General features: G+C 48.4%; 1 protein-coding gene across 1 annotated transcript in view; it reads right to left on the reverse strand.

Annotated features, from left to right (window-relative positions):
* The window catches only part of loxl4 (lysyl oxidase-like 4), a 168,545-nt gene extending 150,259 nt beyond the window's left edge, over window positions 1-18,286 (reverse strand). The window contains exons 1-3 of the mRNA XM_085996117.1: window positions 18,163-18,286; window positions 8,325-8,681; window positions 5,978-6,156 (exon numbers count right to left, since the gene is read on the reverse strand). Coding sequence (XP_085852243.1) covers window positions 5,978-6,156; window positions 8,325-8,625 — 480 coding nt within the window. The 5' untranslated portion in view covers window positions 8,626-8,681; window positions 18,163-18,286. The remainder of the gene's footprint in view (window positions 1-5,977; window positions 6,157-8,324; window positions 8,682-18,162) is intronic.
* Window positions 18,287-24,940: the final 6,654 nt, after the last annotated feature.

Consider the following 24,940-nt stretch of genomic DNA (forward strand, 5'->3'; position numbering starts at 1 on the left):
CTACACTGTCCCATCAAACACTCCCCGGGCAGGTACAGCATGGGTTAGATACAGAGTAAAGCTCCCTCTACACTGTCCCATCAAACACTCCCAGGGCAGGTACAGCACAGGGTTAGATACAGAGTAAAGCTCCCTCTACACTGTCCCATCAAACACTCCCAGGGCAGGTGCAGCACGGGTTAGATACAGAGTAAAGCTCCCTCTACACTGTCCCATCAAACACTCCCAGGGCAGGTACAGCACGGGTTAGATACAGAGTAAAGCTCCCTCTACACTGTCCCGTCAAACACTCCCAGGGCAGGTACAGCATGGGTTAGATACAGAGTAAAGCTCCCTCTACACTGTCCCATCAAACACTCCCCGGGCAGGTACAGCACGGGTTAGATACAGAGTAAAGCTCCCTCTACACTGTCCCATCAAACACTCCCAGGGCAGGTACAGCACGGGTTAGATACAGAGTAAAGCTCCCTCTACACTGTCCCATCAAACACTCCCAGGGCAAGTACAGCACGGGTTAGATACAGAGTAAAGCTCCCTCTACACTGTCCCATCAAACACTCCCAGGGCAGGTACAGCACGGGTTAGATACAGAGTAAAGCTTCCTCTACACTGTCCCCATCAAACACTCCCAGGGCAGGTACAGCACGGGTTAGATACAGAGTAAAGCTCCCTCTACACTGTCCCATCAAACACTCCCAGGGCAGGTACAGCATGGGTTAGATACAGAGTAAAGCTCCCTCTACACTGTCCCATCAAACACTCCCAGGGCAGGTACAGCACGGGTTAGATACAGCAGATTAAGACGCAGAGTAAAACGTCTATCTTTAAAATGAAATTCTTAACCCCCACTTGAAAAAAGCACCTCTTTTTGCACAAATGTCACATTTTACACTTCCCTCAACAGCCATTCTTATGATCTCTGTGTATCACTTGTCAATTTAGTACCAATCCTAGACTGAATTGTAGGACCTTTCTGGCGTCAGTCCAGACACACTGGGAATAGGCTGAGGCTGCCCTAAACTCATGTTAATGACAACACCTATAGCCAACGGACACCAGAGACTTTCAGGCCACCAGTCTGATCTGGACTTCAATGCAAATTCCAGGGGTGAAAGCATGATGTTCCAGTTCAGAGGGGCACAAGACTGCCTGGTGTGACAGAATGCAGCCGCCTCCTTGCAATGAGACAAGGCCCTCTGCAATGAGTGGTTCACCCCCCGACCACTCAAAGCCTCTCCATTATCTACGAGGCTCGAGGTAGGTGGAATACTCACCATTCACCCAGATGGGTGGGGCTCGATTGAACTGCTCTGTCCTGGGACAACGCCATCCAAGACAGAGCAGTTTGCTTCGTCGGTGCTTCTGCCATTGGACTCTATCAACCTCCCGACCCCCAGCGGCGTACCATGGCTCCAGTGTGTAGGATCTACAGGATGCAGCAACTCGCCAAGCACCTTCCTCTCCCCTGCAACCTCTACCATCGAGAAGGACAAGAGCAGCAAAGACCGTGGGAACACCATCGTCATCCAAGATCCCCTCCAAGTTACACCCCATCCTGACATGGACCTACATATCGCCGTTCCTGCAGCATAACTGGATCAAGATCCTGGAACTCCCTACCCAACACCATCATCACAGGGACTGCAGCGGTTCAAGAAGGCGGCCCACCACCACATTCTCAGGGCAACTAGGGATGGGCACTAAAAGCAGCCTTACCAGCATGACCCATGCCCCAAGAACTCATTCTGGGCAGGGAATCAGGGAGCGACCCTTCCCCAGTGACAGAGTGGGAGAACTTTCTTTTAAATGAACCAGGGAACAAAGTGCGAGTCAGTTCTCACTCAACTAATGGCAGTAGCTTACAGAGCAGTATGTGGGGCAACCTGTCGGGGACTTGGTGTTACGGGAGCGAAGAGTCCAAATTTTTTGGGTGGTGGCACTTCACTTTTAAGTTAGGATATCCACCTCCATCTCTAGTCTGGGCTGAATTAGCTAAGTCCATCAGGGTAGCAATGTAAGTAGCACAATTAGCTTCCAGCGGTTCGGACAAGAAAGATCTGCCCAGATTCTTGCTCTTTACCAGTTATTAAGTGACCCCTGCTGAAGATTCTACACGCTTGGATGTCGGGAGATGGTGGGCTTGTCTCTCATGGACCCCCACCCCCTCGCCATCGCCAATGGTCAAATGGCCAATGACCCTGACCTCCTTCACCTGGCCGAAAGACTGGAGGGTCGGACTGGGGTCCATGGAACCGTTCCCCCAGGAAGAGTCACAGGAGAGCAACAGTGGGATACAAAAGTCAGAAATTGAGATGAGGAAGAAAGCAAGAACTAAGGGAATGAGATAAATGACATAAGACCTTTCAGCTCAAAGAACATAAGAAATAGAGCAGGAGTCGGCCATTCAGCCCCTCGAGCCTACTCTGCTATTCAATAAGATCCTGGCTGATCTTCTACCTCAACTCCACCTTCCCACACTATCCCCTTATCTCTTGATTTCCTTAGTATCCAAAAATCTATCGATCTCTGTCTTGAATATACTCAACGACTGAGCCTCCACAGCGCTCTGGAGTAAAGAATTCCAAAGATTCACCACCCTTTGAGTGAAGAAATTTCTCCTCATCGCAATCTTAAATGGCCGACCCCTTATTCTGAGACTGTGGCCCCTGGCTCTAGAGTCCTCAGCCAGGGGAAACATCCTCCCTGCATCTACCCAGTCAATCCCTTTAAGAATTTTATACGTTTCAGTGAGATCACCTCTCATTCTTCTAAACTCGAGGGAATATCGGCCTAGTCTACTCAAACTCTCCTCATAGGACAATCCCCCCATCCCAGGAACCAGTCTGGTGAACCTTCGTTCCACTCCCTCCAAGAAAGAAAGACTTGCATTTCTATAGCGCCTTTCACGACCACCGGACGTCTCAAACCGCTTTACAGCCAATGAAGTACTTTTGAAGAAGTGGAGTCACTGTTGTAATGTGGGAAACGCAGCAGCCAATTTGCACACAGCAAGCTCCCACAAACAGCAATGTGATAATGACCAGAAAATCTGTTTTTGTTATGTTGGTTGAGGGATAAATATTGGCCAGAACACCGGGGATAACTCCCCTGCTCTTCTTCGAAATAGTGCGATGGGATCTTAGTGCAAGTATATCCTTCCTTAGGTAAGGAGACCAAAACTGTACACAGTCCATCCTCCTGCAAACAATCTCCGTTAATCAGAGCACAACGCTGAAAAGACCCAACACCAGAGAAACCAACAGTTCAATATTTGCACTGGTCGAAGGCCAGGCAGAGCCAAGTTCGATCCATGTCCCCAACACTGATGCCATCCCTCTCCTTTCCTGCCTCCATTCGGCTCAATGCGCCCTCCGTCTCCAGAAGAAAACTGTTAAAAGTGAAGATTTCAACCTCTAAACGCATCCACTAGATCCCTCTGTCAGACCTTTTGACCTACTTCCCCCTAATATAGTCTCTCTCTGTCTCTGTCTCTCAAAGGGAGCTTTCAGATAGCCACCGATATATTCTGGACTGTTATACAGCCAGCCAGACTGTAGCAGCTCCTCATTCTCACCTTTCCAGTTATATAATTTGCAAGCGTTGCTGTTTGTCTTGCCCCAGGTCCAAAAGTATTGAGAGAGTAGAACTTTCACTTCTCTTCCCCTCCCCTCACACCTTCGCAGACAGATTCCGCAGGCTTGACTGCTCTGGAATTGAGGTGAAGGTCCAACAGACACAAACATAGCGTGGGGTCATGGTTGGAAATTGGACAAGAGAAGGCAAAGTACACCAAGAAGGGCTTGTTCGGTCATGACAACTTTGGGTCCTACTTGACCCATCTTCTGCTGAACTTGGATTTGCAGAATGTTATTTTAGAAAATAATCCCATGCTCCATTAAAATAAAACTGTTGACCGAATGATTTGAGTGTTTTGAGGCTCGTCACAGTCTGGCTCCATGCTGTCCATGTCACAGTTGAAGTCCGTAGACTTCAGCTCATCCAAAACTCGGCTGCCCGTGTCCTAACTCGCACCAAGTCCCGTTCACCCATCACCCCCCGAGCTCGCTGACCTACACTGGCTCCCGGTTCAGCAACGCCTCAAATTTTAAACTCTCATCCTAGTGTTCAAATCTCTCCATGGCCTCGCCCCACCCTAGCTCTGTAATCTCCACCAGCCCAACAACGCTCCAAGAACTCTGCATTCATCCAATTCTGGCCTCTCGCGCATCCCCGATTTCCTTCGCGCCACCATTGGTGGCCGTGCCTTCAGCTGCATGGACCCTAAACTCTGGAATTCCCTCCCTAAACCTTTCCGCCTCTCGACCTCTCTCTCCTCCTTTAAGACGCTCCTTAAAACCTACCTCACCTGTCTTAATATCTCCTTATGTGGCTTGGTGTCTCTCAATAGCTCCTTTTTTCTGATAACGCTCCTGTGAAGCGCCTTGGGGCATTTTACTATGTTAAAGGCGCTATAGAAATGCAAGTTGTTGTTATAGCAAGTGGAGAACTTAAAATAAGGAAGGAAGATAAAATAATGTGTTTAAAATAATTTTGAACACATTTTCGCCAGACATGAGGGGGAATATTTGCTTTGGTCACTATGTGTAGAGAGGTAGAGAGGTGGAGAGGTTTAGGGAGGGAATTCCAGAGCCTAGGGCCCAGGCAGCTGAAGGCACATATCTTCAGGCTATGAGGGCAGGCAAGCATGCTGCTTCCAAGGCCTCTGTCCATGCTGCTCCCTGGCCATCCATTAGCCTAGAAGCAGCCTGGGGGAAGAGAACAAGCCAGCCTCAGAGCTTCCCTCTTGCCCTCTTGGGGATCACTTGATGTTTGCTCAGCACCTCTCTCGCTGGCATGTCTGCAAGTGGTAATTGATCATGTGGAGGATTGAGCCCCATATTCACACGCCAGGTAGCGTTGCCAACCCTCTAGGACTGTCCTGGAATTGGAAAATAATCCCCAGGGCACGGCTGCCAGCAACACTTGCCTGGATGAATGCAGCTGCAACAACACTCAAGAAGCTCGACACCATCGAGGACAAAGCAGCCCGCTTGATCGGCACCCCATCCACCACCTTAAACATTCACTCCCTCCACCACCAGCATACCGTGGCTGCAGTATGTACCATCTACAAGATGCACTGCAGCAACTCGCCAAGGCTTCTTCGACAGCACCTCCCAAACCTGCGACCTCTTCCACCTAGAAGGACAAGGGCAGCAGGCGCATGGGAACACCACCACCTCCAAGTTCCCCTCCAAGTCATACACCATCCTGACTTAGAAGTATATCACTGTTCCTTCATCGTCGCTGGGTCAAAATCCTGGAGCTCCCTCCCTAACAGCACTGTGGGAGTACCTTCACCACATGGACTGCAGCGGTTCAAGAAGGCGGCTCAGCACCACCTTCTCAAGGGGCAACTAGGGATGGGCAGTAAATGCCGGCCTTGCCAGCGATGCCCACATCCCATAAAAACAAATTTAAAAAAAACACTCAAGAGAAAAACCATAATTAAACAAAATTGTGTGGTTTCTTTTTTTCATTTTCTCTTAACACTTTCATTTGTTACTTATAAAAATATTAGAGATGGGGGGGAGGGGGAAGACAATTCGACAAACAGTCAAGATTAATCCAATCAAGTAACAAAGATTCTGTTCCCTTTCCAATTGGCTGTGGGAAGGCCTGGAGGATGGACCAATGGCGGGATGCGGGGGTTTGAGGTGGGAGGTCATGTGATGAAAGCTCCAGGCATACGTCCAATCAGAGTTGGCAACCCTTACGCCGTGTCGATCGCCATTAGAGTACTAACCCTACCACATCGCCACAGAACTCAAAACAGTCAGCAAATAGCCAGCAGATTCCCTGAGGCTCACGGCACGGGGCGACCACTCTCAGTCTCAGTATGGCAGGTCAAGAAGCAGGAAAGACGACACGGTTGGCCAGGACACGAGATGACAGCAGCAGAAGGTTTGAAGCCTACCTGAAGTTCGGAAACTGGGAAGGCCTCTTTGTTCTCAAAGCCGGCTAGTCTCTTCTCCGAGCAGATAACCCCGACGTCCTCACTGTGCTTGCAGTCATTAACCCCCCAGCCGTTAGATTCACACGTAGCGACCGACGCCTCTTCGCCCTTGCAGTTCACATTGTCCAGCCAAATGGGACCTAGACAGAAGGATTACATCAGTGGTAAAAGCATCAAAGTCAACAGTGCCTACTCATTAGATTGATTGGGTATCAGGTGGTGCTGATGTCACCCGAGGATACTATTACGTCCGTGAATAATTGAGACACGGACAGCAGGAGTGGAACAAAATAAGTCTTTACTGATGGAATGATGGAAGTCAATAGTGAAACTGAAACAACAGAGGCTCACTAGCGCCTTTTATACAGGGGTGGTCACTGCCGGTACTGCAGTCTGAGACCAGTTATTCTCTTAAAGGTACATACACAACAGATACGATGACTCAATTTACGTTCAAACTGCTTGTACACTAGTGTGTAACAGTACCCTGTACACTAGTGAATATAAGAATTAGGAGCAGGAGTCGGCCATACAGCCCCTCGAGCCTGCTCTGCCATTCAATAAGATCATGGCTGATCTTTAATCTCAACTCCACTTTCCTGCCCGATCTCCATATCCCTTGATTCCCCTATCTATCGATCTCAGCCTTGAATATACTCAACGATTCAGCATCCACAGCCCTCTGGGGTAGAGAATTCCAAAGATTCACAACCCTCTGAGTATAGAAATTCCTCCTCATCTCGGTTTTAAATGGCCGACCCCTTATTCTGAGACTGTGACCCCTGGTTCTAGACTCTCCAGCCAGGGGGGAAACAACCTCTCAGCATCTACCCTGTCAATCCCCCTCAGAATCTTATAGGTCTCGATGAGATCACCTCTCATTCTTCTAAACTCCAGAGAGTATAGGCCCAATCTACCTCATAGTACCCTATACAGTAGAGAGTAACAGGTCCCTGCTCATCTGTGATTACATCAATCTTTTTGTGAAAGGTGTGAACTAGCAGCCGGGGTGACATTCCCTCTTAATCTGTCAGCAGTTGATAACCCTCAGAATGGCGCATTTAAGATGAGGTCGGAGAAGGACTGATCGTCACCAAGCTGCTCTCATGGCCCCCGCACCCCCCCCTCCCCCAACAGAGAGCCAATAGCAGCACTGGCAGAGACCTGGGTGCAGTCTACCTACCTACATGGCCACGGCTGCTGCAGAACCTGTGGAACCAACTCATTGAGGGCAGGTGAGGGCAGGTGACTGAAAGAACATGTTCATTTTAAGAGTGAAAAACACACAGGGATAAAGCTGGTCACAGCAAAGATTGGCCGCCCCATGCGGACATGGACAGGTGCCAGGTCCAATGCCTGTTCGGCACTGGGTTAGCTGATCTTAGATGGGTGTAGTGGAGCTATGACAGGTCTCTGCTCCCTTGTGTTAGGCAGTGATAAAATAAAAAAGGGACTGGGTTCTTGCTCCTGTCCCTATCCAACAACTGTGAGCTGGATCTGGCTCATCTGTGATACCGTCACAGTCGAATAGCCTGGCCGATACTCGCTGTCAACCTCCGCGTCTAAAGAATGGTTACTTAGATGAGGTATTGGTAGGGTGGGGGCACCTGTGGGGCTGAACCCCAGCTAGATTCAGAGCCTACACAAGCATAAAACTGCAAGGGGGTTGGAGTATAAGAGTGAGGAAGTCTTGCTACAATTGCACAGGGCCTTGGTGAGACCACACCTAGAGTACTGTGCACAGTTTTGGTCTCCTTACCTAAGGAAGGATATACTTGCCTTGGAGGGAGTGCAACGAAGGTTCACTAGATTGATTCCTGGGATGAGGGGGCTGTCCTAGGATGAGAGATTGAGTAGATTGGGCCGATACTGTCTGGAGTTTAGAAGAATGAGAGGTGATCTCTTTGAAATGTATAAATTTTTTTAGAGGGATTGACAGGGTAGATGCTGCGAGGTAGTTTCCCCTGGCTGGAGAGTCTAGAACCAGGGGTCATAGTCTCAGGATAGGGGTCGGCCATTTTAGACTGAGATGAGGAGGAATTTCTTCACTCAGAGGGTTGTGAATCTTTGGAATTCTCTACCCCAGAGGGCTGTGGATGCCGAGTCGTTGAGTATATGCAAGGCTGAGATCATTAGATTTTTGGACTCTAGGGGAATCAAAGGATACGGGGATAGGGTAGGAAAGTGGAGTTGAGGTCGAAGATCAGCCATGATCTTATTGAATGGCGGAGTAGGCTCAAGGGGCCGTATGGCCCACTCCTGTTCCCATTAGGTTCTTAAAATGGAGGGGAGGGGAATATTGTGTTACCTTTTCCTTGTCCATACTTTGCGCTGTGGGCCCAGGTGAGTGCCCCCTCGTAGCCCAGCTCTTTGCATATCACCGTTGCGGTCTGAATGGTGAAATCATCGTCGCAAACCGTGCCCCACTTCCCGTCGTAGAAAACCTCCACCCGCCCTTCGTGGTGCATCCGCTTCTCTCCGGCAAGGCGGATCATGATTTGCCTCGGCTCCGCTGCCCGCCCCGAGGCAGTCCTGGCCCTGCAGGGGTTAAATGAGCTGTGGAGGAGAAGCACTGCTCCGAGGAGCAGGCCCTGAGGAGCACCCTTCATTGTGGCCTTGCTGGTTGGGGCTCAGGTTAATGCTTTGGAGGGCGAGGTCCGTCCACCTGGAACAACACAACGGGTTAAAGTAAGTAAATAATAAGACTACAGATTAAATATTAATGCACATCCCGTTTCCTCTTTTTTTCAAATTACAAGTTTATTATAATTTTTGACAAAGTACTGGTTTGGTTTCCAATGTTGAACTGCATCTAGGTTGCACCTTCTCAAAGAAGGCATGATAGGATGTGTGATGTTGTCCAGGAAGGTTCCTATCTCAGGCCCACTCTGCACACCCACTGGAATACAATAGCTGAGCTCCGGCCTAGCGGTTTTTCCCAGTCTCGGGACAATCCCTGCCCCACACGACCATCGAATATATTCCAGAGGCTTCTGCGCATGTGCAGTGGGACCATCCCCATAGTTGAGGTTACAAAGGTTGTCGGTTCTGCTCAACAAAGTCGCTTTTTTTTTTAAATTGAGAAGGCCAACAGCCCATAGCGTAGAAGATCACCAAAGGCTGGAAAGAATAGGAAGATGATGGCTCCAATCAAGAAGCGGCGATTCGATGAGGCCATGTTTGAGCTGGAAGTCGGAGAGGTAAAGATCTCCATAGCTGAAGATGTCCTGGGAAAGAATGACTTAAAGAACGAAAGACTTGCATTTATATAGTGCCTTTCATGACCACCAGATGTCCCGAAGTGCTTTACAGCCAATGAAGTACTTTTTGAAGTGTAGTCACTGTTGTAATGTAGGAAAAGCGGCAGCCAATTTGCACACAGCAAGCTCCCACAAACAGCAATGTGATAATGACCAGATAATCTGTTTTAGTGATGTTGGTTGAGGGATAAATATTGGCCAGGACACCGGGGAGAACTCCCCTGCTCTTCTTCGAAATAGTGCCATGGGATCTTTTATGTCCACCTGAGAGAGCAGGCGAGGCCTCGGTTTAGCGTCTCATCCGAAAGACGGCACCGCCGACAGTGCAGCATTCCCTCAGTACTGCACTGGAGTGTCGGTCTAGATTTTGTGTTCAAGTCTCTGGAGTGGGACTTGAACCCACAACCTACTGACTCAGAGGCGAGGGTGCTACCCACTGAGTGGACTAAGGGAGGCAGTGCCTTGAGCCTGGATGTCAACACAGGGAGGGCACAGCGGAGAAGTAGAGTGTGTCGGACTTTGTATCTGCAGCTCGAGGGGAACAAGTGAGGAAAGTGCAGAGCAGCGGTGATCTTAGTAATACTGAGAAAATAGACACAAGGGACGGGAATTTCCTTGGGAATTTTCCCGATCACCACCGTAACTGTGGGGGAGATCCCGGTTCCCATAATGGAAATAAATAGAGAGAGAGATGTAAAACGGGCTGCTGATTCACTATCACCCCTTTTATGCTATCGCTCAAAGTCAAAATTAATCCCCTTGTATGAAAACTTCCTGACATCAATCCATTTACTAGTTTGAACCTGTGTGCCCTCATCCCACTCTCGCAACTTTATTTAAAAGTAGTATTCCAGATATACCTTCACCGCTCCCTTTACACTCATACACCGCAATACGATCGCCTCTCAGACACTTATTTTCCAGGCTCAAAAGCCCGTGTTCCTCCAGTCTTCCCTCATAACTCAGATATTTGACACTCGGGATCAGCCTTTGGCCCTTCTCTGCACTGCCTCCAGGGCTTCAAAGCCTCCCTCGTCCCTCAACCACCAGAACTGGAGAATCTCTCCCGGGAGATTACATGGCTATGGAGGCTGGGGGAGGGGTGGGGGGGGAGCGGTGAAAGGTGTCTAGTCGTGATGCTGCAGGCATCATGAGGGTGGGGCAGGTTTGATAGACCAGCTAGCCTTGTCGGGTGTACTGAAAGTGCAGCGTGCAATTTGGTCACAAACTGACTTACATTCGACTGGAGAGTTCACAGACTCATATGTTGCACACTCAGTGTCAGCTGTGGCTCAGTGGGCAGCACCCTTGCTTCTGAGTCAGAAGGTTGTGGGTTCAAGTCCCACTCCATGGACTTGAGCACAAAAATCTAGGCTGACATTCCCGGTGCAGTGCTCATGGAGTGCTACACTGTCAGAGGTGCCGTCTTTCGGAGGAGACATTAAATCGAGGCTCTGTCTGCTCTCAGGTGGATGTAAAGGATCCTATGGACACTATTTCGAAGAAGAGCAGGGGAGTTCTCCCCGGAGACCTCTCAATCAACATCACTAAAACAGATTACCTGGTCATTATCACATTGCTGTTTGTGGGAGCTTGCTGTGCGCAAATTGGCTGCCCCGTTTCCTACATTACAACAGTGACTACACTGCAAAAAGTACTTCATTGGCTGTAAAGTTCTTTGGGATGTCCAGTGGTCGTGAAAGGCGCTATAGAAATGCAAATCTTTCTTTCACTCAGAATGATTCTCTAAAAGATCTTACGCGGTGCGTTGGCCTAATTTTGCACTAGCGGAAACCCCACCATTGTGATCCTGTCAGCTTGAAGCCTTCCGCAACTGGTCTAATTGAAGCCATTGCGGTTTAAATTATAAGTTTATTTTAGTTTAATTAGAGTTTATGTTTAATTACATTAAGTAGCGCCTCCTCAGTTTGAGCAGGGCTCAAGTGCAGTTGCCTTTCTATTAGTGACGTTGGGGACAACGCAGCTTCACCCCGATTGGTTTATTTAAAATAGGCGACACTCACGCCGCCCCCCCCCCCCCCGACCCATAGCAAGGCTATGGGGAAAGAGCAAAGGGCTGGGGGGGGTGGGGGGGGGGCGGGGAGTGGAACCAATGATCCCTTTAAGCTGCGACCGCGCAACCCTCTACAGGATGTTTGGGAATCCGGACTCCGGGACGATTGGTGGCAGGGTCGTCTGGAATCCGTAAAATGTTCCGGAATCCGGACACCCTGAGGGAGACTTACCAAAAACCGGAAATATCGCAACCTGGGCCCAGGCTTTTCCGGACATCAGGAACACGTTCCAGAGTCCGGAAAAACCCAAAAACCAGCTCGGCCTCAGTCCCGAGGTTGCCGGATTCGGGACGCTCAACCTGTTTTACATTTGGTCCCCTCATCCAAATCATTGATGTAGGAAGGTTGCAGACTCAGCACGTCTGGGCTGGACAGATCAATTCCCCGATTCAATATTACATGAAACAAAACAGTGTGTACCGCAAGAGGGGAATAATGGAAAGGGAAGGGAAGGGATAAGTATGGACTGCAACTCCTTTGATTAAACCTTCAGAGACATCTAGGAGGAGCTAATAAAAAAAACTTGTGGTAAACCACTGTTACCGTTCACAACCGTTCACTATTGTTACACTGTTGTTATCACTGTTTACACTGTTGTTATCGATACACAAGGTTACCTCTTGCCATGCACACTGCTATACCTGGGCTTACCTCAGCTGACTCCGCCCATGGCTCCGCCTGCTTGCCCAGGTATAAAGGTGACCGCTTGGCTAGTATTCTCCCTTGTTGGAACCGATCGCCCACGAGGGTGGGCTCTGTTATTTAGCCAATAAAAACCTATAGTTACTATCTTAACTTGTCGCTTTTCATGGACTGAATTGATAGGTATATCAATACTCGGTATGATTTATACCTATTTATAGGTGGGACAGCCCGTCTAACAAAAGAGGGTCTGTCAGATAATGTTTCCCAGACTGTCCCCCCACCCCGCTCCAGCCTGCTCACCCTACACAATACTCAAAGAGGAATGTTTACCCTCCCTGTTCCTGTGTCCCTTGAACCCCTTTTCCTTCATCCGCCTACCCCATCTAATCTTGAATGAGACTTAGCCCATGGATGAACAAAATTCCACAGTAGTGAATAAATTCCAGCTGTCCTTTCATTCATGTGAAGGCTGTCACAGGTGAGCAGCTCCTGCCTGCAAGTCCACTGCCACCAGTAAGCTACTGAATCTGCGTGGAGGGTCCTACGCCTTCTCGTTTACCCTTTTCCTTCTAGGGGTACAGCAGAGTCACATACTGAGACTAAGGGGACAGATCGTCTTGAAAGAAAGAACTTGCATTTCTATAGCGCCTTTCATGACCTCAGGACATCCCAAAGCGCTTATACAGCCAATGAAGTATATTCTGAAGTGGAGTCAGTGTTGCACTGTAAGAAACGCAGCGGGCAATTTGTGCACAGATAATCTGACAATGATCAGATAACCCGTTTTTTTGATGATGTTGATTGAGGGATAAATATTGGCCCCAGGACACCAGGGAGAACTCCCCCTGCTCTTCTTCAAAATAGTGCCATGGGATCTTTTACATCCACCTGAGAGAGCAGACGGGGCCTCGGTTTAACGTCTCATCCGAAAGACAGCACCTCTGACAGTGCAGCGTTCCCTCAACACTGCACTGGCGTGTCAGCCTGAATTTTGTGTTCAAGTCTCTGGAGTGGGAACTTGAATCCACAACCTTCTGATTCAGAGGCGAGAGTGCTACCCACTGAGCCACAGCTGACACTTAGCGGGGAAGGCCTGGTGCTTATTTAAATTCTAGGCAACACAGCAGCCCCTGATGGCTGGGTGGGTGGGCAAGTGTGTCGTCCGGTGTGCTACTGAGCCAAACAGACCACGTCTGCTGTTTGGTCTGCACGGAGTTAGATGATCCCAACCGGGTGGGAGCTGTTGGCATCACTACAACTGGCTCCAAAGTCCACGGGCTATGGAAGGGTTACAATCAGCCAGGCTTCTTGTTCCTGATTGCAGTCCAGTGACTCCCCCCCGCCCCCCCTCACCGGATACTCTGTGTGTAAAGTGGGATGAGGGTGGGAATCGAGCCGGGTGACTGCCTGCTGCAGTTGAATAGCCAGCCAACATTCCAGGCTCGTGCATGAAGAGTGGCCACTTGCGCATGGTAACAAGAGGGTGCAGCTGGGGCTCGTGAAACCTGTGCCCCAGCAAAGGTCAGTGCCTTTCGGAGACGAAGGGAGAAAAAAAGCAGGGGAACAGTTTCTAACAGTACAAGGTATGGTTGTACCGCTAATAACCCCCTATACCTGACCGACACAAACTTGGGGTAGCATAAGAATGTGAAAACCATGTCCAACCTGGGTTGAATGACTTAGTGTACACATGGTAACATGACTCCCTTGGAGTTAATATCCGTGTGTCAGCTGTGGCTCAGTTGATAGCACCCTCAGAAGGTTGTGGGTGCTAAGTCCCACTCCAGGGACTTGAGCACATAAATCTAGGCTGACACTCCCAGCGCCAGTACTGAGGGAGTGCTGCACTGTCGGAGGTGCCGTCTGTCGGATGAGACGTTAAGCCGAGGCCCCGTCTGCTCTCAGGTGGATATAAAAGAGCAGGGGGAGTTCTCCCCGGTGTCCTGGGGCCAATATTTATCCCTCAAATCACCATCACTAAAACAGATGATCTGGTCTTTATCACATTGCTGTTTGTGGGAACTTGCTGTGCGCAAATTGGTGGCCGTGTTTCCTACATTATAACAGTGACTCCACTTCAAAAGTACTTCATTGGCTGTAAAGCGCTTTGGGACGTCCGACGGTCATGAAAGGCGCTATAGAAATGCAAGTCTTTCTTTGTGAAGGGAGTCTGATGGAAATATTCAATGTTGGGCTGAGAGGGTGCTTGTAAGGCGGGGAGCCAATTAAAATAACCTGAAAATTTCCGAGGGTTTTAATCAATTATTATCCCGTTTTTTCCCAGAACTGAACCTTGTGGCGTTACCTTTACGGAAAGCCACTGGTAAAATAGTGGGGCGCTCGGTCCCTTTAAGAATCTTGCTGGCACTGCTGCCGACACTCGAAGGATGTTCTTCGAAGGCACGGCTATAACCGGGCACTGGTGCGCGACCGCAGGGCCCAATCCTAACAAGCTCCGCATGCCAGAGGAGACCTTCTAGCCCGCCTGGGCAGCTTGCCCCTGCGTAGTGTTGAAGCCCAGTCATTGTTTAGTCTGACAGCAGCCAGAGGCAGTGAGCAAAACACGTTACGACTCAGACTGGGAACACTGTCAATCTGGAGCGGGACCAGCCACATTAACTCCTTAATGGCTGAATGCTTTTCTCCACATACCTCTCTGACTTTTAATTCTACTCCTTCCTCATTTTTCTTCAGTGCGCTTCCCCAGTTTCCTCCCCCCTGCGCTACATGTTATTTCCGTGACAGATTGCTCGGTTTCAGGATGGCACAAACACTGAATTTTCTTTCTTGCATCTTTCGTCCCTTCCTTATCTCCTAAAAAAGTGCTCACTTGTGTTGGCGTGTGGTCCCACGGGTGCTGACACCCCGCACACACCATTAGGCTGCCCAAGTGGCCACTTCTACTAGTAAGTGCATGGACAGTGAACATCAGTAGGATATTCGACCATGGGGCCAATCCCATTCTCACCCAACAGCTACACATGCGCACACAGATACACACACACACACACACAAATACACAAACACACATACAAACACACAGATACACACACACACAGAGATACACACACACACACAGAGATACACATACACACAGATACACACACACAGAGATACACACAGAGATACACACACACAGAGATACACACACACAGAGATACACACACACACACAGATACACACACACACACAGAGATACACATACACACAGATACACACACACAGAGATACACACAGATACACACACACAGAGATACACACAGAGATACACACACACACAGATACACACACACAGAGATACACACAGAGATACATACACACAGAGATACACACACACAGAGATACACATACACACAGATACACACACACAGAGATACACACAGAGATACACACACACAGAGATACACACACACAGAGATACACACACACACACACAGATACGCACACAAATACACATACAAACACACAGATACACACACACACAGATACACTCACACACAGAGATACACACACACAGAGATACACACACACAGAGATACACACACAAATACACATACAAACACACAGATACACACACACACACAGATACACTCACACAGAGATACACACACACACACACAGATACACACACAAATACACAAACACACATACAAACACACAGATACACAAACACATACAAACACATGTGCACACACAGATACACACAAATACACAAACACAAACATGTGCACACACAGATACACACACAGATACAAACACACACGCGAACACAAACACAAAAAGCACACATACACACAATTTCCAACAAGGGTCATTGGACAGCAATAAGAATGGGAACGCTGGCTGATTTTTTTCCTTCCCTAGTCCACTGTTAATTGTAATACCTCTACTGTTCCCTTGGGATAGGATAGAGGAAGTAAACCTGGTCAAATACTCTCTGATATGTTGCTAGAACATCTCCGAGATGTCACTTTACAAGGCTGTAGAGCTCGATGAATTGTTGCTCACAGGTTTTCCCTTCAGCTGTGTCACTCTCCTATGACATATGACCCAGAAGAAAGATCTTGCATTTATAGATCGCACCTTTCACAACCTCAGATTGTCCCAAAACGCTTCACAGCCGATGAATTACTTTCGAAATGTAATCACTGCTGTAATGTAGGGAAGTGTGGCAGCCAAATTATACACATCAAGATCCCACAAACAGCAATGATATGAATGACCAATAAACTGTTTTTAGTGATACTGGTTTTCAGTGAGATATAAATATTGGCCGGGACACTGGGAGAACCCCCCTGCTCTTCGCCGGATCGTGCCAGGTGATCCTTTACGTCCAGCTGAGAGGGCAGGCGAAGCCACTTCTTGTATAACGTTACTGTGTTATTGGCACCAGTCCTCTGGTTCTGCCACCCAATGTAAACAGAATGAATTCAGAGCACTCGGAACCATAACACATGACATTGGAAGCACTTCCACAGCATAAACATAACCCTAGAGAAAGGGAATGGAAGATCGGTACTGTGAATAAGCAAAATAGCTGGAATCTCAATGTCGGGTACCCAAGTGGGAAAACAAAAGGTGACCACCGCTGATGTAGTGAGCAATGGCCAGTGGGCAAAGGGCAGTAACAGAACAGGTGAGAAGACTGTGCCAGGTAGAGCATGTGAAGAAAAGCCTCACCTGCTCAAAAGGCGATGGAATGGGTCTAGATCTGGAAGTCCCTCCCTAAACTTTGCCGCCTTCGCCTCTCTCTCCTCCTTTAAGACGCTCCTTAAAACCTACCTTTTTGACCAAGCTTTTGGTCACCTGTCCTAATATCACCTTATGGGGCTCGGTGTCAAATGTTGTCTGATAATCACTCCTGTGAAGCGCCTTGGGACATTTTACTATGTTAAAAGGTGCTATATAAATGCAATATAGGTTGGGAAAAGACTAAATGGAAGAACAAATGAGATGTTGGGACTCTGCACAAAAAGGTCTGAATGAAAGGACAATGGCCAGATAGCTGTGGGAGCCGGCAGAGGGGGGTGAGTAGATGGTGAGGTCTGCTGGTGTCCATGGCCAAGCACCTTGGCAGTGGACTGGTTAAGACGACAGCGTGAGAAGGAGCGAGGAGTGCAGCAGATTCACAGCACACTTTGAGCTTCTTGTAATGTACGGTGCAAGAGAGCCGGAGCCTCACAGACAGACCTGTGGAGATCGACTGACGCAATGGAACAATGAAACCAGACTCTGGGACTGTCTGAAACCAGGCTCTGGGACAAGCGTGAGCAACCCAGTCTCAGACAGACTGGCCGGGGGCAGTAGAAAGAGGGGGGGGGGGGGGGGGTGGCGGTGAGAGATTCCCTGGACTTCCAGTGCGGGACATCACTGGGACTCCTGGAGGTTCAATGAAGAGATCGGAGAGGTGAAAGAGAAAGCCGGTGTGAATAAAGAGAGGGCACCAAGGGGGAGGGGAAGGGAGGTGGAGAAAGAACAGGAGAGAGAAAGGAAGAAAGAGAAAAGGGAAATGGGAGATAAAGACAGAGAGGGAGAAAACGGGAGAAAGAGAAAATGAGAGAGTAAAAGAAAGAGAAAGAAGGGAGATAGATAGAAAAGTAGAGGGAAAGAAAGGGAGAGAGGGAGCTGAGATGGGAAGGGTTATGAATGGGAAATCTGAAAGGTAAGGATGGTATTCCATAGCAAGCTTCACAATTGAAAGTAGCGAGAATAGAAAGTGCTATTTCTGAGGAAGATGTACAATAAACAGAGCGAGAGGGGAAAGAGAATGGGGGGGGGGGAAGAGAGCCTAAAAGTTTTAATAAATCGATTCTATATTGGTATCTATCTTTAAAATGCACAACAGAAAGTTTCCCACATTATAACACTGACTACACTTCAAAAAAAAGTACTTCATTGGCTGTAAAGCGCTTCGAGACGTCCGGTGGTCGTGAAAGGCGCTAGAGAAATGCAAGTGTTTCTTTAAATAGTTCCTGCGAATGGTATCCGTGTAAAGTCAGGACCATCAAACCATAAAATAGATTATACTCTTTTTAAAATATAAAACGATCAATAATTCACAGAACGAACAAGTTGACTATTTTTTTTTTAAAAAGCCTAAGTGCAGCAAAAGTGTGCCGAGAGCGAGATTTGTTTAAAAGCGAGGTGGAAAGTTAGTGAAACTTACAAGTGTTTGAAATTCACTCGAGTGAAACTGAACTCAGATTCAGCGCGGCAGAAACTGCAGCGGCTCCAGGGAGCAATCCTTGGCAGACCTGTGAACACGCACACTCCCGACTCAGTTAACAGGCTGCAACCTCCACCCCTGCCGCTTGCTGCATCTTTTAAGGCCACCACGTGATTTTTTTTTCACCCTCTCTCCACCACCCCCCTCCTCTTTTAAAAAAAAACTTCTTAAACAAGCCCAGCAGAAAAGCCTTGACGTGTTGATTATTCAAGGGGGGGGGGGGGGGAGAGAGTGAGTGAGTGTTATACACTCAGGGATATATCTGTTTGTACACTGTATGGATAGATCTGTATTTTTGTGTACAACCATGAATGTTTTTCGATGCTTTGGCAACATAAGATGTACCTTGTCATGCCAATAAAGCGATTTCAATTGAATTGAATTGAAGTGTGACTGATTGGACTGAACGTTTTGGGCACAGATCTGTAAAGTGCCCCCTCTCCTCACCAAACACCAAAAAAAAATTATCTCCTGCAAGTTGAACATCAGATCACTGCTTGCCGTGAGGTGTGAAGCGGCTGTGCTTCAGGGCGACTGCAATACTTGGTCCCAGAGGACTGCCAGATTTCATTGCATGTTAGAAGGAAGGCGAGTATATCATGCTGGGATTTTTTTTGGGGGGTGGGGAGGGGCAGGGGTGGGGAGCTAAAGCATCAAAACGAAATAAATGTTTTGAAAACACGACAGAATTGCAGATACCTGGATCACACCTACTGTTAATTTATATGAAAGACCTGCATTTCTGTAGCGCCCTTCACCACCTCAGGACGTTCCCACAGCGCTTTACAGCCAATGAAGTACTTTTTTTTTTAGAAGTGTAGTCACTGTTGTCATGTGGGAAACGCGGCAGCCAATTTGCGCACAGCAAGCTCCCGCAAACAGCAAAACTTGTTCGAAGAAGCAGGTTTCAAGGAGCGTCCTGAAGGAGGAGCGAGAGTGAGAGAGGCGGAGAGGTTTAGGGAGGCAATTCCAAAGCTTAGGGTATAGATGGCTGAAGGCACGGCCGCCAATGGTCCTCTTTTGTTAGAACCGGTTAACTGTAAATTAACTGTAACTAAAACTTAACAAATTAAACTAAAATTTGGTTTCCCGGGGTGACGATGCACTCCAGTCCCCGCGGCGCCCATCGGTCGCGGAAGGCCTTGAGCATGCCAGCGGACACCGCGTGCTCCATCTCCAGGGCCACCCGGGCGCGAACATAGCCACTGAAGAGAGGCAGGCAATCGGGCCGGACGACCCCCTCGACCGCCCGCTGCCTGGACTTGTTAATGGCCACTTTGGCCAGGCCCAGGAGCAGTCCTACGAGGAGGTCCATAGACCTGCCCGCTCCCCTCCACACCGGGTGACCAAAGATCAGGAGCGTGGGACTGAAGTGCAACCAAAAATCAAGGAGCAGCCCCTTCAAATAATGGAAGCGGGGCTGCAACCTCACACATTGAATAAAAACATGGAACACGGACTCCTCCAGGCCGCAAAACAGGCAGGCGGCCTGGGAGTCCGTGAACCTACTTAACATTTTATTGCACGGGACTGCTCCGTGCAACACCCTCCAGGCCAAGTTCCCAATAGAAAAGTGGGGGACTCCCGCGTAGAGAGCCCCCCATTGGGGACCTCTGCCGGACGGCAAGATGGCACGCCAAGGCGTGTCGGCCGCCAATGGTGGAGCGAAGGAAACCTGGGCTGTCACAGGAGGCCAGACTTGTAGAGTTCTCGGAGGATGGTAGGGCTGGAGGAAGTTACGGAGATGGGGGAGGGGCGAGGCCAATAACAGCGTGTCACGGTGAGGACATCACACGCAAGTGGTTCAATGATGGGTTTAGCGGTCATCTCCATCGTCCTGTTTGTGGAACACTTTTTCACCAGGACAGTTTTCTATCAACATCACTAGAGCAGAATATATCTGGTCATTATCACATTGCCCTAATGTCTCCTTCCTTGGCTTGGTGTCAATTCGTGTCTGAAGCTCCTGGGGATGTATTACTGCGTTAAAGGCGCTATATAAATGCAAGTTGTTGTTGTTCCTGTTCTTACTGTCCTAAAAAAATAGCTTTTCCATGAAGACAATAGACCTAGAATCATAGCGGGTAATTTTAATCTAATCCGCCTAACGTGAAACTGACGGGATCGGGTGCAACGCTGGTTTCACACCCCGCCTGATTTCACTCTCCATTGAAGTCACAGACAGTGATATTGGCGGGGTATAAAACTGGTGTTCCACCCAATTCTGTGGGTTCCCCGCCCTGCGAGTTGGGTTAAAAAGAGCCCCATAATATAGAAATGTATGACGTCACAAGAGGTCCATGGCCCATCCAGTCTGCTGGCTCTCTAAAAGACCCATCCACTTAGCCCCATTCCCCATTTAAGAACATGAGAACATAAGAAATTGGAGCAGGAGTCGGCCATTCGGCCCCTCGAGCCTGCTCCACCATTCAATAAGATCATGGCTGATCTTCTACCTCATCTCCACTTTCCTGCACTATCCCCATATCCCTTGATTCCCTTAATATTCAAAACTCTTATTAATCTCTGGCTTAAATATACTCAACGACTGAGCCCCACAGCCCTCTGGGGTAGAGAATTCCAAAGATTGTGAAGAAATTTCTCCTCATCTCAGTCCTAAATGGCCGACCCCTTATTCTGAGACTGTGACCCCTGGTTCTAGACTCCCCAGCCAGGGGAAATATCCTCCCTGCATCTACCACATCTAGCCCTGTAAGAATTTTGTATGTTTCAATGAGATCACCTCTCATTCTTCTTAACTCTAGAGAATATAGGCCTAGTCTACTCAATCTCTCCTCATAGGACAATCCCCCCATCCCAGGAATCAGCCTGGTGAACCTTCGCTGCACTCCATCTATGGCAAGTATATCCTTCCTTAGGTAAGGTGACCAAAACTGTACACAATCTTCCCCTTTTCCTTTTAATTGGTTTCTTTTTCAAATATTTATCCACTTCCTTTTTACAAGTTACCATGGATTCTGCTTCCACCACTGTTTCTGCTGCCACACCTCATATCCTAATAACCCTCTGGTGAAAAAAACAAATTCCTCATCACTTCCTTCTTTGGACGGTGAGCTTAAGTGAATCTCCGCCAGTTAAGGACTCACCCATGAATGACCATATTTTTCCCCCCTCACCTCTCTCGAAGCTGCTGGCTGTGTCTGGAGACAGTTCCACTGCTGCCTGCAGTACCTCGTCCCAATGGCATGTCTGTGTCTAGACGGTGTTACTCGACCATGGGCGATGTCACAGCCAATCCTGATCTCACCCGCTATCCACACAGGCATTCTTTCCAATGGGGATAATGATCAGGAGTGACATCTCGGGATGACCTTTGCTCTCCCTTGCCCAGGGATGCGACAGTGCTCCTTTAATAATTATATAATATAAGAGTTTTTAGGGACCTTTATGCTCAACATGTCCACTCTTTTAGATAGATTAATCCCACCTACCCTCCTTCTCACCATATCCCTCAATTCCGTTTCCCTCCAGAAACACGTTCAGTTAACTCCTGAATCCATTTAGACTGACATCTCCGGTACTCCTCCCCTTGTAATTTATTCCACAGCTCTGCTACCCTTTGACATCCTTTCTCCAGACATCTTAGTCTGATAGAAACATAGAAACATAGAAACATAGAAGATAGGAGCAGGAGTAGGCCATTCGGCCCCTCGAGCCTGCTCCGCCATTCAATGAGATCAAGGCTGATCATCCAAATTCAGTCCCCTGTCCCTGCCTTCTCCCCATATCCCTTTAGCCTTAAGAAATATATCCAACTCCTTCTTGAATATATTTAATGAATTGGCCTCCACCGCCCTCTGTGGCAGAGAATTCCACAGGTTCACCACTCTCTGGGTGAAGAAATTCCTCCTCATCTCAGTCCTAAATGGCTTACCCCTTATCCTTAGACTGTGACCCCTGGTTCTGGACTCCCCGGCCATCAGAAACACCCTTCCTGCATCTAGTCTGTCCAGGCCTGACAGAATTTTATAGGTTTTGATGAGATCCCCTCTCAATCTTCTAAACTCCAGTGAGTATAAGCCCAATCGACACAATCTCTCCTCATACGTCATTCCTGCCATCCCAGGTATCAGCCTGGTGAATCTTCGCTGCACTCCTTCCATGGCAAGAACGTCCTTCCTCAGGTAAGGCGACCAAAATTGCACACAATACTCAAGGTGCGGTCTCACCAAGGCCCTGTACAACTGTAGCAAGACATCCTTGTTCCTGTACGCGAACCCTCTTGCTACGAAGGCCAACATACCATTTGCCTTCTTAACCGCCTGCTGCACCTGCATGCTTACCTTCAGCGCAAAATCTAGGCTGACACTCCAGTGCAGTACTGAGGGAGGTGGCATCTTTCAGGTGAGATGTTAAACCACGTGGATATAAAAGCTGGATGTAAAAGATCCCATAGCACTATTTCGCAGAAGAGCAGGGGGGAGTTCTCCCCGGTGTCCTGGGCCAATATTTATCTCGCAACTAACATCACTAAAAAAACAGATGATCTGGTCATTCTCACAATTCCTGTCTATGGAAGCTTGCTGTGCGCAAATTGGCTGCCACGATTCCTACATTACAACAGTGACGACACTTCAATAGTACTTCATTGTTTGTAAAGCGCTTTGGGACATCCTGAGGTCGTGAAAGGCTCTGTATAAAATGCAAGTTATTTCTTAATTTTCAACTTATGTCCCCTGGTATTTGAACTCTTTACCGCAGTGAATCATTTCTCTCAATAGTTCACTTATGGCCAGTGGAAAATGAATCCAAAACAGCTGGAAGAAAAAAATAAGCACTGGATGTAGAATTAATTGACGCGTTTCAAGTAGAGATAACTACTTACTTGGGAAGAATGGGCATTGGGAAAAGGGCAGGAGTTGGGATTTAAATGATTAGCAACAAAATGACGGGGCTGAATGGCCTCGGACTTTTTCTGTTGAAGTGGTGCGGTTGTGAATGAGTTAAAGGATTTTGAGTCAGACTCGCTGAAAGCTTTAAGTACCGATTTCAGCACAGAGCCTCCTTGTCCGACCGTGTCCTGAGACAACGTCCTGTGAACGTGTTGCTTCAGCTTATTCTGATATCCCTCACTTGTTTCAACCATCCAGATACTGGATGTAGACACTGAAAATGAGAGGCAGATGAACCCGTTACCCCAGATGGGGGCACATCTGTATTTGACCAAGCGGGCTGGGTGGCTCTCTCCTTAATTTATTTATTTAAACTATTTACTGCTCTTTGGCACGTATTCAATGAACGATTAACAATCTTCAGATTGTATGCGTGATCCTTGCCTCCTACACACACACACCATATGGATAAGTGTGTAGCAGCTTGGCTGTATCAGCGAAGAGATATTGGATCCTGAATGTTGCGAAGCTTAGGGACTGTGTGTGTGATATCGCACAGGCGAGGGGCAGAAAGCCCTAATATTGGGCAGTCATCAGGTGGAGAATGAGTGTGCAGTGTCCCACAGTCAAGAGGCAGAGAGTCTGCGTATTGGGCAGTCAAGAGGCTGAGATTCTTAATGTTAAACAGTAAAATCGGTCAATTTACAAGCGGCCAGATAACTGTGTGATAATCAAACTCTTGTGAAAATAACAACAGAAAATGCTGGAAAAACTCAGCCGGCCAGGGCAGCATCCGTGGAGAGAGAAACAGAGTCAGCGTTTCAGGTTGAAGACCCTTCGTCAGAACTGGAAGAAAGCAGGAAATGGAAAGCAAGTTTAGGGGCTGGGAAACGGGGGAGGGGATGAAAGAACGAAAGGGAGGGTCAGTGATAGGATAGAAAGCAGGAGAGATTAAGAGACATTGAGAGACATTAAGAGATATTCAAGGCGAGAGGAGGCGGTAATGGGACAGGTTAAGGAACAAAGGATGGCTCTAGATGGGGTGTGAATTGCACTGGCAGAATGAGGGGCAGCTGCCATGTGGGAGGGAAGAAAAAACAAAAAGGCCAAACAAGAATTGTGGATAAAAAAAAGAAGAAACTATATATATGTGATAGGGGCCGAGGTTATGATCTGAAATTGTTGAACTCTATGTTGAGTCCAGAGGGCTGTAGAGTGTGAAAATAACCCTGTTTCGCACCTCCTGTCCTGAAGGAGCTGATTTCTTGAACAGGTGCCAGGCACCGTCTAGTGACTCGGCCAAGTGACCATTCTTCATCTGTGAGCCGGGCAGTGGATGTCAGTGGAGGAGAAGCATCCGGGAAGGCGCCGAACACCTCGAGTCTCTTCGTCGGGAGCAAGCGGAAGCCAAGCGCAGGCAGCGCAAGGTGCGCACGTCAACCCAAGCATCCCACCCACCCGCCCCTTCAACCACCGTCTGCCCCACCTGTGACAGAGATTGTAGGTCCCGCGTTGGACTCATCAGTCACCTGCGAGCTCATTTTTAATGTGGAAGCAAGTCATCCTCGGTTCCGAGGGACTGCCTAAGAGAAAGAAGAAGAGGATGTCAGCAGGATATTCCACTATGGGCGGTTACAGCTAAGCTTGTCTCCACAAGCGCCTCTTCCAGCTGGTCTAGTAATCAGGAGCTGCTGTTTTTCCCATCTCTTGTCAGACTTTTGGCTCAGTGGCCTCTGAGTCAGCAGGTTTTGGGCTCAAGTCCTGCTCCAGCTCAAAATCTGACAGAGTGCTGCGCAGTCAGGGCCCGTCTTTCAGCACAGCGAGCTCCCACAAACAGCTTTGTAATAATGACTGGATAATCTGTT

The sequence above is a fragment of the Somniosus microcephalus genome, chromosome 8, assembly GCF_052327205.1.
Source record: "Somniosus microcephalus isolate GS21.2 chromosome 8, FLI_Smic_1.0, whole genome shotgun sequence".
Lineage (NCBI taxonomy): Eukaryota > Metazoa > Chordata > Chondrichthyes > Squaliformes > Somniosidae > Somniosus > Somniosus microcephalus.